General features: G+C 37.8%; 1 protein-coding gene across 1 annotated transcript in view; it reads right to left on the bottom strand.

Moving 5' to 3' along the window:
- Nucleotides 1-13,483, bottom strand: part of LARS1 (leucyl-tRNA synthetase 1) — a 321,337-nt gene that overhangs the window by 172,691 nt on the left and 135,163 nt on the right. Inside the window, exons 14-15 of the mRNA XM_053719280.1 lie at nt 4,760-4,907; nt 2,946-4,036 (exon numbers count right to left, since the gene is read on the bottom strand). Coding sequence (XP_053575255.1) covers nt 2,946-4,036; nt 4,760-4,907 — 1,239 coding nt within the window. The remainder of the gene's footprint in view (nt 1-2,945; nt 4,037-4,759; nt 4,908-13,483) is intronic.

Here is a 13,483-nt window from a genome sequence, read left to right as displayed (position 1 = left end):
CCTGTTATTAAATCTATTTCTCCTCCTTGGTGTCTTAATTTGGTTTTGAAGGTTTTGCAGGCTCCTCCTTTTGAGCCTATGCATTCTTTGGATATTAAACTGCTTTCTTGGTAAGTATTGTTCCTTTTGGCTATCTCTTCTGCTAGAAGAGTTTCTGAATTCTCTGATCTCTCTTGTGAGACTCCTTTTCTGATTTTCCATCAGGATAAAGCTTTTTTCCGGACTTCGTTTAAATTTCTTCCTAAGGTTGTGAATTCTAACAACATTAGTAGGGAAATTGTTGTTCCTTCCTTGTGTCCGAATCCTAAGAATTCTCTTGAGAAATCGTTACACTCTTTGGATGTGATAAGAACTTTAAAATACTATGTTGAGGCTACTAAAGATTTAAGGAAGACTTCTAGTGTATTTGTTGTTTTTTCTGGTTCTAGGAAAAGTCAGAAAACCTCTGCCATTTCTTTGGCATCTTGGTTAAGCTTTTGATTCCCAAGGCTTACTTCGTGGCGGGGCAGTCTGTGCCTCAGAGAATTATGGCTCATTCTACTAGATCAGTTGCCACTTCTTGGGCTTTTAAGAATGAAGCTCTAGTTGATCAGATTTGCAAAGCAGCAACTTGGTCTTCTTTGCATACATTTACTAAATTTTACCATTGGCAGCTGTCTCAGTTTGATTCTTCTGTTTATATTTTAAGTTTTTTTCTTGAAATTTATAAGAAAAACTTATTTTTTGTTTGGATTTAATTTTTCAGCGGAAATAGCTGTTTTTATTTTATCCTTCTTCTGTGGACTTCCACATCTTGGGTATTTTATCCCATATGTCACTAGCTTATGGACTCTTGCCATTTACATGAAAGAAAACATAATTTATGTAAGAACATACCTGATAAATTCATTTCTTTCATAATCGCAAGAGTCCATGAGGCCCACCCTGTTTTTGGTGGTTATATATTTTTTGTATAAAAGCACAATATTATTTTCCAGTTCCTCTTTTTTCATATGCTTTTTTACTCCTTTTTACTCCTCACTACTTGGCTATACATTAAACTAAGGTGTGAGCGTGGTGGGAGGTGTATTTATAGGTGTTTTGAGGTTTGGGAAACTTTGCCCCTCCTGGCAGGAATGTATATCCCATACGTCACTAGCTCATTAACTCTTGCCATTATGAAAGAAATTAATTTATCAGGTAAGTTCTTACATAAAGTATGTTTTCCCAAAGACAACCTCTGGATATGACGCTGAGCATGTGCACTCAATTTCTATGGTCGACCATGGCGAGGCCTGTTCTGAGTGGAACCTGTCCTGTGAAACCGCTGTATGGTCTTGCCTATCGTGCTGCAGCTCAGTTTCAGGGTCTTGGCAATCTTCTTATAGCCTAGGCCATCTTTATGTAGAGCAACAATTCTTTTTTTCAGATCCTCATAGAGTTCTTTGCCATGAAGTGCCATGTTGAACTTCCAGTGACCAGTATGAGAGAATGTGAGAGTGATAACACCAAATTTAACACACCTGCTCCCCATTCACTCCTGAAACCTTGTAACACTAACGAGTCACATGACACCGGGGAGGGAAAATGGCTAATTGGGCCCAATTTTGACAATTTCACTTAGGGTTGTACTCACTTTTGTTGCCAACGGTTTAGACATTAATGGCTGTGTGTTCAGTTCTTTTAAGGGGACAGAAAATATACACTGTTATACAGGCTGTACACTCACTACTTTACATTGTAGCAAAGTGTAATTTCTTCAGTGGTGTCACGTGAAAATATATAATAAAATATTTACAAAACATTGAGGGGTGTACACACACACACATATAATATATAGAAAACCAGGTTCCAAAAGGAGAAATGGAAAACCGGAGACTTAAGGCTTGAAAACAGGTTTATTTATTCAGCAACAGTTGCCAGGTGCATAGGTGAATAACTCAGAGATCACCTGATGCGTTTCGCGCATGCGCACATGCGCTTTATCAGAGGCTAAAGATCACAGGTAATGCTATGCCCTATATACAGATAGCCGGCCAATGGGCTCATAATGAGGTCACAAGCTACAGACTAATAAGGTAAGCTGAAACTAAAAAAGACCAGTGGTACTGATCTAAAAGTATCTGTACAGGGCAATAGGTTATACAAACTTATCATATATATCAGACAAAGGAGAAAAAAAAGGAACGCCTATGCCACAAAAGAAATAATTAACAAAATATATGTGTAAAAATAATTTAATAATAGAAAACATATACAATAAAAAATGTATAATCATAAGCATTAATTAAACAAAAACTAACTAAATAAATAATGATAAATAATTAAGTACTTTACTACTTTTTGCTTTTAACTTATTTCTGGAACATGGTTATTAATAAGAATGCTGTAATTTTATGACCATTTGTTATATGGTACTATTCTACAAATAGGTCTACATCCATTCTCTTATTAAAACCTTCAGGTACCCTTGTGTGCAATTTAACTATCCAAAAAATCTCTTTCCTTCGAAGATTCTTTTCTCTTTCGCCCCCTCTAGGATACATTTTGATTTTGTCAATCCCTATGCAAGAAAAATATTTAGAGCCTAAACCATGAAGTCTAAATTGTTTTGCTACAGGTGTTTTAGGTTCTTTATCATCAAGGGACCGTAAATGTTCGCAAATTCTGTCTTTCTAAAGGACGGGTTGTGATCCCAACATACTGCTGGGAGCAATAGAGACAATTGACCAAATAAATGACAAATTGAGAAGTGCAATAAATTGTATCCTTAATATTAAATGTTTGTTGTGTAACGCTGGAGGTAAAAGTGTCTGTAACTGTAATACAGGTGCATGCTTTGCAAGGAACATGACCACACTTAAAGCATCCCACTTTGGGACTAAGCCAATTTGAATGTGTTACATTAGGTATAGGTTTACCTGCTAAGTTTTTCTGGCTATACATTTTACTCCCTTTGTTATTACTTCAATTAGGGCATCATCCCCCTTCAATATAGTCAAGTTTTTCTTGACTACATTGCAGATCTGCTGGTATTGTCTAGTAAACTGTGTTATAAGCAGAGTAGACTGGCTGTGAGGGTCTAAACTACCCTTATTATGAAAGACTGTATTCTTTTTTCTGGATGTGAAAAGTTCCTTTCTATCCATTTGGGCAACTGGTACTTCTAATTTTTTAAGGGTAGCTCTATGGTAACCTCTTTGCACTAATCTAGTGGTCAATTCTTGGGCTTGAAGGTAATATTTTGTAACATCTGAGCAATTCCTGCGCAACTGTAAATATTGTGCTTTCAGAATCCCTCTTTTTAAGTGGGAGATGTGACATGAATCTGCTTGTAGTATGGTGTTGCGAGCTAAAGGTTTGCGATAGGTTGAGGTGAGGATTTTATCTTGATCCACTTCAATTAGCAGGTCAAGAAAGTTAATCTTAGTGGTACTACTCTGGGCCGTAAAGGACAAGTTGTATTGGTTATCATTCATAAAGTCAATAAAGGTGTCTACCGTGTTATTGTCAATGAAGCGCCCATATAAAATAACATTATCAGAAAAAGGGAAACTATCTGCAAAGATGCGGTTAAGCTCTAGCCAGCCCATATAGATGTTGGCATAAGCCAGGGCAAATTTCGCCCCCATTACCGTACCGCATCTCTGCAGATAGTACTCCCCTTGAAACATAAAGAAATTATGCTTTTGTAGGAATTCAGTGACTTGGACAATGAAGGAAATGAATTGGTCACTATAGTTGGAGTGTTGATGTAACATAATGTTAATGGCTTCCAATCCCAATGTGTGGGGAATGTTGGAATACAGAGCCGCCACATCTATAGTGACCCAAGTATATGTGTCCTTCCAGACAATGTCCTTTAATTGTGTTATGAGATGTGTACTATCCTTAATATAACCAGGTAGGGATAGCATAGTAGGTTGTAGTATATGATCCAGCCAGCTACCCAATTTCTCGCACAGTGAACCATTACTGGCCACAATGGGCCATCCCGGAGGCTTAATTAACTGTTTGTGTATTTTGGGCACTATGCGAAAATAAGGGGTGCTGGGCTCTGGAACAAAGATATAAGTGGCTAAGTTTGAAAGAGAGCGTGGGATTAAAGGTGAGTTTGGTGTATAAAGAGCTATCACTTAACTGTAAATTAATCTCAGTGACATAATCACTTTTATTTAGCACAACAACTGCCCCACCCTTGTCAGCTTGGGTAATAACAATTTTATCTTTCTTCTGTAGTCTGGCTAATGCTAGTCTTTTTGATTTTGTCATGTTATCATGTGGTCTTAAAGGGAAATTATTTTCAACTGTTCTAAATAGTTCAGTCAGTTATTTCTCAACTACTCTCTGATATAAGTCCAGTAGATAATGTCTCGAGTGTATTGGGTAGAAATATGTGGTATTTGTATAAGAAAATGACGTGGTGGTATTTAAAAGTTATTGAGTTTGTCTAATTGATTTTTGCTCAAGTGAAATTTAGTAAGTAAGATGTGTTAGGTCAGTATATTTCAAACCGACTAATTGACCAAAAGTGGGAGGGGATGTGTCCTCAATTGGTGTGTCTACATTGTGATGCAAAAAATGTTTTTTCAAAACCAACTTCCGAACAAATTTTTTAACATCAATAAGTGTATTAATTAATTCAAAATTGTGAGCAGGTGCATATGTCAAGCCTTTATTTAATAAGTCAATTTCTACTTTGGATAATGTAACATCAGAGAGGTTGATAACAGCTATTTCTTTGCGGTTTTCCTGACCCTGCTGGGGTACCGAAAGGTACCTTCAGTTTTTTTAGGGGTGCTAGTTTGTGTAGGTTGCTTCACTAGTGTCTTTAGTTCTTTTCTGCTAGTACTGGGTTCTAATCCTTCCTGTTGTGACTCAGGTATCTCTACAACTGGGTCATCCTCTGTGTTAGAACCATTAGAGTCCTGTTGATCTGTATTAATACTAGAAAATGTTACATGTCTACCAGTACTATTCTTACTCTTGTCACCTTTTTTGTTTTTACTTTTATTGGTAGTCTTAGAATTGGTCTTATTGGTGGACCAATTACGTTTGTTAGGTTTATGTTGCTGCCAGAAGTAGACTATATTTAATTAATAATCCTTCACATCTCTGTGATACTTCTGTACTTTACGATTATATAGAGTCGAGTCTAATTTGTCTATAGTCTCATTAAGTTGTGAAGTATAATTAACAAATTATTGTGTTGTAACAAAAGGTTGTAAAACCTCAGTAACCTTATTAATTTCTACTAAAACTATTTATCTCTCCTCTTTTTTGTCTCTCAATAGTTGTTTCATCAGCATTATGGAACAATTGGTTAAACTCTCATTCCATTCTTCCATAAATTTTTGATTATTAAGAGCAAAAGATGGATATTTTTTCATACACACTCCTCTTGGAACTCTATTTTCAGAAATATAGAGTTCCAAGAATTCAATGTCCCACCATAAATATATATATACATAGCTGACTATGCTGTATACACACACACATATATATATATATATATATATATATATATATATAATATAAAAATAATCTTAGGGAATAAACTAAGCTTACCACAAAAAAATATTTGAATACCATACCCATGGAGAAAGTGGCCCACTTGCCCTAATAAAGTGCACAGATCTATATGCCACTGACACTAGTGTGCTGGCTGCTCTCCCTGTACCCTTTGTTTGTACACTAGCAAAAGCTGCCTCCCAGCTTGCCCCTTTGCAAATCGCTAGTGGTGTTTGCAACTCGCCCAGCCAGACTGATTGCCCCTCTACTGCTTACTTGGCTCATGCACACCTATCCTCTCGCGAATCAGCACAAATCAGTCCAAAAAATTTTTTTCCCTGGACCCTGAACACCTGCCGCCATTCTAACTGCACACAGAGCCAGTCGTTCTAACTGCGCACAGAGCCCGCCTCATGGTGACACTCACCATCCACCCCCAGGGAAGTGAAAAGCTCTGTCCCCAGTCTCCTGCCAATACCTCAGCTCGTGTATCAGAGGCGCGCATTCACACTCACCTCCACGTGTGCCCCATACTCGCTCGATGTTCCCAGGTCAGAGTTCTATCAGGTTGCGGCTTCCAGGCCGCGAGATGACTGCTTGAATGGAAAAATGCTGGCTAGGGTGCGCAAGCACCACTATTATAACTTTAGTCAGTGTTACTTTTACAGCAGTAAGGGTCTCGCACTTCCCCTTTACAAAGGGGCTGCCCACACACACTGAACAGGTCACAACTGCTGGGGCTCCCCAGAGTCGCAGGCCCAGTCGCATTTGCAGTCGTCATGACCACCGTAGTTCCACCCCTGGGTGTCTATATACTTTTGATCATATAGTGTATAAAAATTATATATTACTACTTACCCGTGGATTGTTTATAGTGTTGCTTTATTATAGGGCAAGTTACTGTAACCTATTAAATGGACATAAAACACCCTGCAATTACAAAACTTTTCTGTCATCTTGCAGTAGATTAACAAAAGTGTGCACTTTTTTTCAGTTTACCAAGTTTACTCTACCACTTGTCTTATTTGGAGAAGCCAGTATGAACTTGTTACTGGAGTAAGAAAGGATAACCACTGTCATTTCTTTGTTTTGCAGTTATTTATATCATCATCTCTACTAAGGTGCAATTCTGAGTCTCAGAATAGGAAAATCCATAATTTTCAGTGTTTAAATTACATGAACAGGGGAGGGGGGCAAACTAATTAATTAAAGCATATTTCATTTTTTTACTACATGTGAAATGGCATAATCTGTCAGAATTCAGATGTGGTCAGAAAGTGGTAATATATGCCATAATACTATAGAAATGCAGCTGTGTAAGCAGGAAGGGGTTAACTTTTTATTCAGATACTGGGTCACTTTGGAATGTAGAAAGATCACATTACCAGGCCCTATCTCATAAGGATGACCAGCTGGTTTAAGTAAAGAGCTATATAGAGACCCTTTGTGTGACCATATATGCCCTTCCCCAACCGCATGGCATGGCTATAATTATATACCTGGATAGAACAAGGGGGATTGTATATGAGTGACCTCATCATTGGGGGATAGATAAAAACTTATATAAGTCCCTACACACAAAATCTCTCTCTCTTGTCTTTTGGGATTGATAACAGCATGTGAGTATCTCTCTGCTAAGAACCTCTATTACAGCACATCACACACTCTTACATAGACTGGGCATATGTATTAGTATAATATTGATGTTTAATTCAGTGCTGTGTATTTATATGTGATCTGCATATGTATAATTATATTTAATCTGCATATATTGTATTAATGTTTATTTAGCCTCATTATAATAAAAGAAATGCATTGCTTGAAGTAAGACTTGTAAGTTATGACCTTGCAGGTAGTTTAATTGAGCTAGTGATTGTGTGTTAATATTTTATAGTGGGTATAATAATTCATAAGGGATTATTAAGAGGAATATTAGCATATCACTAAAGGTATAACAAACAGACACTAAGAAATACAGAGTCTCATTTATTTCATTGACGAGCCAACGATAATTTTCTTACCAACTACACTTGTTTTAAAGCGGGGACAAATCCATGCTCTTTGCTATAATACAAGTGTGATTTTTGGATGAAAATTTAACCTAGTTTTTCTGTTGCTATACTTTTTTTGTGTTAGCGCTTCAGCACTAAGTCCCTGGCCAGGACTAGATCCAAGAGGCATTTAGGTGAATACCTAGGAATCAGTCGAACCGGACGCAGAGAAAATCATATCATGCAGGACGTGAATCTGATTTGCTGGCAGTCTGAAGACACTTCAAAGTGTGAGTATGGAATTAATTGTTAAATATGCAGAATGTACCACATTTGAGGCTGTTATTGATGAGAATACTAATATAGTTAAAAGACTGCAAGATGTATGGTTACAATAGAGCAATCTCTGAACATTCTCCCCCAATAGCCATGTTAACAGAGATCAATTGTAACACATTGGATGAGAACTGTCCCATGTGTGGTGTGAATGCAGAATATATTACACGTTAGAAGAAAATGATGACGCAAGAGGCCAATTTATAGCTTCATTGAAACAGGGGCTTGCAAACTTAACTCCTGTCGCAGTATTAAATAAGGAGAATCCATCTGTGTCAGAGGAAGATGGGGCACATGTTGATGGAGGAAGGTTGCTAAGTCCACATTTTGATGGGGGAGGGTGCCTATTCCACACAGTGAGGAAAGATTTGATCACACAGAAAATACAGAGAGCACACACATTCCCATACAAACTACACAGATAACTAAGACAAGAACATTAAGTCCAGAACACCAAACAGATACTTTATCACTAACACCCAGTTTAAGATCCAGGGGAAGAAATTTAACTCAATCGCAAAATTTACTTTTCTCTACCACCTCTCCTGCAACATCAACCAAGATAGAGATAAAGTAATGAGACAACTGGTAAAGTTAAAATCTCTCTTTCCAGTGTATGATGTAAAAGCAGATGTATTTACTAACATGTCAAATGTTGAGTCTGCAATAAAACAATACATGCTTTCTCCTATAGAAGCATGCATAATGTTAAAGATTTGGCTTCCAGGCAGCAATGCGGCTAGATTACAATCACCAGTTGAAGGCCCAGTTAATTTGAACACAGATTGGTTTAAGGAGGATAAATGGGGTTCAGATGGGGACAGATTAAAAGCAGTTTGTAAACTAGTCACAGGGAGTAGAGATTTAGACAGTCACTCTCTTTCAGAAATGCAAGTAGCATTAAAGGATGACCCATGGGTATTTGCAGCTAAATTTTAGCAATTATATAGATTGACACACAGAATTTCACCAGAACAGACACCTTGTGATATGTTGCAATATTTAATTTAAAAATTCACATACTTGGACCCTAGCATACAATTGATGGCTGAGGAAAAGAATACACTAGAGGGTGACTAGAGGGTGTGTTATCTATTATAGGTAAGGCTAGGAAAAACATTCTAAAGAAAAGGAACACAGGGCAACACAGAATTGCTGTGGTTACCACTAATGAAGGGAAACAAAAATATTCAGAGGGTCCTTTTAAAGGTACTTGCCATTACTGCAATAAATATGGATACAGACGAGAATTCAGAAGGAAACTGAGGGAAGGCAGGAAAGAGTACATCCCTCTGCACCTCCAAAAGAAAGCTATGACCAGAATTGGGTAGGGAAAATAACAAGATTAAGCCCCCAGATACAACAGGACAGGAATACACCCCAAAGCTTAGGCCTGGTACTAATCTGTATGGTCCAGCGCATGAGGCTTTGAGAGTGATGACTGTGGGGGAAGGGGAAGTGGGATATCATGAAAAGAATTATGAAAATAATTCTCCTCTGATATCCTGCTCTGACTGACTACCTCAGGCCCTGGATGACATGGTCCCTATATGTAACACATTTAGGGATCATTTTGGATGTCCCTGTGTCTATGGTGTGATTGAGGGCCATAGCACAAAACTCCTCATAGACACAGGAGCTTCAGTGACTCTGACAGACATACCATTAAGTCCCCCACAAGGGACAAGACATAAATTTATTGGGGGACTTGGGGGATCCCAGTCCCAAGCATCCATTATCCCAAATGTGACTATGACACTAGGCAATCAGTGGACTAAGGAAATTCCCATTTGGCAGAATAAAAATACAGAGGGTACAATACTTGGTGCTGATATAATGAGATCAGAAGGGATGATAGTGGACCTGTGTAACAATGTTTTGTGGAGGGATACTAGAGGGAGAAAGCCTGTTATATTAGATGACTCTTACATCAATCATATAGCATCCATTGAATCAATTCCTTCAGAAAGGGTGTGGCCGGATACTGAAAGTCACCCTGATTTGAAGAGATTGGTCATGGATTTCCCTGACATATGGGCTCAACATAAGAATGATTGTGGCATATTAAAAGGCATTGAAATCAATATTGTAGGCCCTGACCCCCCTCTACAAAGACAGTATTGTTTTCCAGCAGAAGCTATTGAACCTGTGAGGCAAATTATTAGTCAGCTTGAAAGCCAAGGAATAATTAGAAAATGTTCCTCCTCTAATAATTCTCCTTTGTAGCCAGTAAAGAAAGCAAATAATATTTGGAGGTTAACTGCTGATTTTCGTATGGTGAATAAAGTTACCCCATGCTGGTTTAAGTAAAGAGCTATATAGAGACCCTTTGTGTGACCATATATGCCCTTCCCCCAACCGCATGGCATGGCTATAATTATATACCTGGACAGAACAAGGGGGATTGTATATGAGTGACCTCATCATTGGGGGATAGATAAAAACTTATATAAGTCCCTACACACAAAATCTCTCTCTCTTGTCTTTTGGGATTGATAACAGCATGTGAGTATCTCTCTGCTAAGAACCTCTATTACAGCACATCACACACTCTTACATAGACTGGGCATATGTATTAGTATAATATTGATGTTTAATTCAGTGCTGTGTATTTATATGTGATCTGCATATGTATAATTATATTTAATCTGCATATATTGTATTAATGTTTATTTAGCCTCATTATAAAAAAAGAAATGCATTGCTTGAAGTAAGACTTGTAAGTTATGACCTTGCAGGGAGTTTAATTAAGCTAGTGATTGTGTGTTAATATTTTATAGTGGGTATAATAATTCATAAGGGATTATTAAGAGGAATATTAGCATATCACTAAAGGTATAACAAACAGACACTAAGAAATACAGAGTCTCATTTATTTCATTGACGAGCCAACGATAATTTTCTTACCAACTACACTTGTTTTAAAGCGGGGACAAATCCATGCTCTTTGCTATAATACAAGTGTGATTTTTGGATGAAAATTTAACCTAGTTTTTCTGTTGCTATACTTTTTTTGTGTTAGCGCTTCAGCACTAAGTCCCTGGCCAGGACTAGATCCAAGAGGCATTTAGGTGAATACCTAGGAATCAGTCGAACCGGACGCAGAGAAAATCATATCAGGCAGGACGTGAATCTGATTTGCTGGCAGTCTGAAGACACTTCAAAGTGTGAGTATGGAATTAATTGTTAAATATGCAGAATGTAACACATTTGAGACTGTTATTGATGAGAATACTAATATAGTTAAAAGACTGCAAGATGTATGGTTACAATGTGAGAATGAAAATAAGCTTATTGATAAAAAGAGGTTTTGTTTAACAAAAGAAAAGTTAAAATTACAGAATTGTATGAAACTGTTGTTAGCAATCAAAGACCAAATGAATAGAGCAATCTCTGAACATTCTCCCCCAATAGCCATGTTAACAGAGATCAATTGTAGCACATTGGATGAGAACTGTCCCATGTGTGGTGTGAATGCAGAATATATTACTATGTTAGAAGAAAATTATGACGCAAGAGGCCAATTTATAGCTTCATTGAAACAGGGGCTTGCAAACTTAACTCCTGTCGCAGTATTAAATAAGGAGAATCCATCTGTGTCAGAGGAAGATGGGGCACATGTTGATGGAGGAAGGTTGCTAAGTCCACATTTTGATGGGGGGAGGGTGCCTATTCCACACAGTGAGGAAAGATTTGATCACACAGAAAATACAGAGAGCACACACATTCCCATACTAACTCCACAGATAACTAAGACAAGAACATTAAGTCCAGAACACCAAACAGATACTTTATCACTAACACCCATTTTAAGATCCAGGGGAAGAAATTTAACTCAATCGCAAAATTTACTTTTCTCTACCACCTCTCCTGCAACATCATCCCTGGTATCAACTACCATTTAAAACCAAGATAGAGATAAAGTAATGAGACAACTGGTAAAGTTAAAATCTCTCTTTCCAGTGTATGATGTAAAAGCAGATGTATTTACTAACATGTCAAATGTTGAGTCTGCAATAAAACAATACATGCTTTCTCCTATTGAAGCATGCATAATGTTAAAGATTTGGCTTCCAGGCAGCAATGCGGCTAGATTACAATCACCAGTTGCAGGCCCAGTTAATTTGAACACAGATTGGTTTAAGGAGGATAAATGGGGTTCAGATGGGGACAGATTAAAAGCAGTTTGTAAACTAGTCACAGGGAGTAGAGATTTAGACAGTCACTCTCTTGCAGAAATGCAAGTAGCATTAAAGGATGACCCATGGGTATTTGCAGCTAAATTTTAGCAATTATATAGATTGACACACAGAATTTCACCAGAACAGACACCTTGTGATATGTTGCAATATTTAATTTAAAAATTCACATACTTGGACCCTAGCATACAATTGATGGCTGAGGAAAAGAATACACTAGAGGGTGACTAGAGGGTGTGTTATCTATTATAGGTAAGGCTAGGAAAAACATTCTAAAGAAAAGGAACACAGGGCAACACAGAATTGCTGTGGTTACCACTAATGAAGGGAAACAAAAATATTCAGAGGGTCCTTTTAAAGGTACTTGCCATTACTGCAATAAATATAAATACAGACGAGAATTCAGAAGGAAACTGAGGGAAGGCAGGAAAGAGTACATCCCTCTGCACCTCCAAAAGAAAGCTATGACCAGAATTGGGTAGGGAAAATAACAAGATTAAGCCCCCAGATACAACAGGACAGGAATACACCCCAAAGCTTAGGCCTGGTACTAATCTGTATGGTCCAGCGCATGAGGCTTTGAGAGTGATGACTGTGGGGGAAGGGGAAGTGGGATATCATGAAAAGAATTATGAAAATAATTCTCCTCTGATATCCTGCTCTGACTGACTACCTCAGGCCCTGGATGACATGGTCCCTATATGTAACACATTTAGGGATCATTTTGGATGTCCCTGTGTCTATGGTGTGATTGAGGGCCATAGCACAAACTCCTCATAGACACAGGAGCTTCAGTGACTCTGACAGACATACCATTAAGTCCCCCACAAGGGACAAGACATAAATTTAATAATTCTCCTTTGTAGCCAGTAAAGAAAGCAAATAATACTTGGAGGTTAACTGCTGATTTTCGTATGGTGAATAAAGTTACCCCACCTGTTACAAATCTAGTTGCTTCAACTCCTGAAGTTGTATCCAAACTGAGTGCCACATGTAGGTGGTATTCCGTTCTGGATATAAGTAATGGTTTTTGGAGTGTCAGACTAGCCTCAGAGTGCCAATATAAGTTTGCTTTTTGCTTTGCTAACACGCAATATTGCTTCAATTAGTTCTCTCAGGGCTTTCATACCTCTCCAACATACTTTCACCAAGCATTAGCAGAGGTTTTAAAAACTTTTCAGTACCAGAAAGTATCATACAGTATGTAGATTATATTTTGTTACAACAGAGACAGTAGAGGAACATTTGTAGCGGCTGAATGAACTGTTTGACTTGATTGCTGATTCTGGCCTCAAGTTAAACACTTCAAAAGTACAATTAATGAGACAAAAGTTGACATTTTTGGGAGTATCAATACAAAGGGGTACAAGATGCCCTACTAGAGAACTAGTTACACCAATACTTCAGGTGCCCAGACCTTTGCATAGGCAGTCCTTAAGACAATTCTTAGGCTTGGTCAATTTTTCT

The sequence above is a fragment of the Bombina bombina genome, chromosome 6 (assembly GCF_027579735.1).
Source record: "Bombina bombina isolate aBomBom1 chromosome 6, aBomBom1.pri, whole genome shotgun sequence".
Taxonomy (NCBI): domain Eukaryota; kingdom Metazoa; phylum Chordata; class Amphibia; order Anura; family Bombinatoridae; genus Bombina; species Bombina bombina.
The sequence above is the reverse complement of the archived record's forward strand: the minus strand, read 5'-3'. Positions and strand labels throughout refer to the sequence as shown.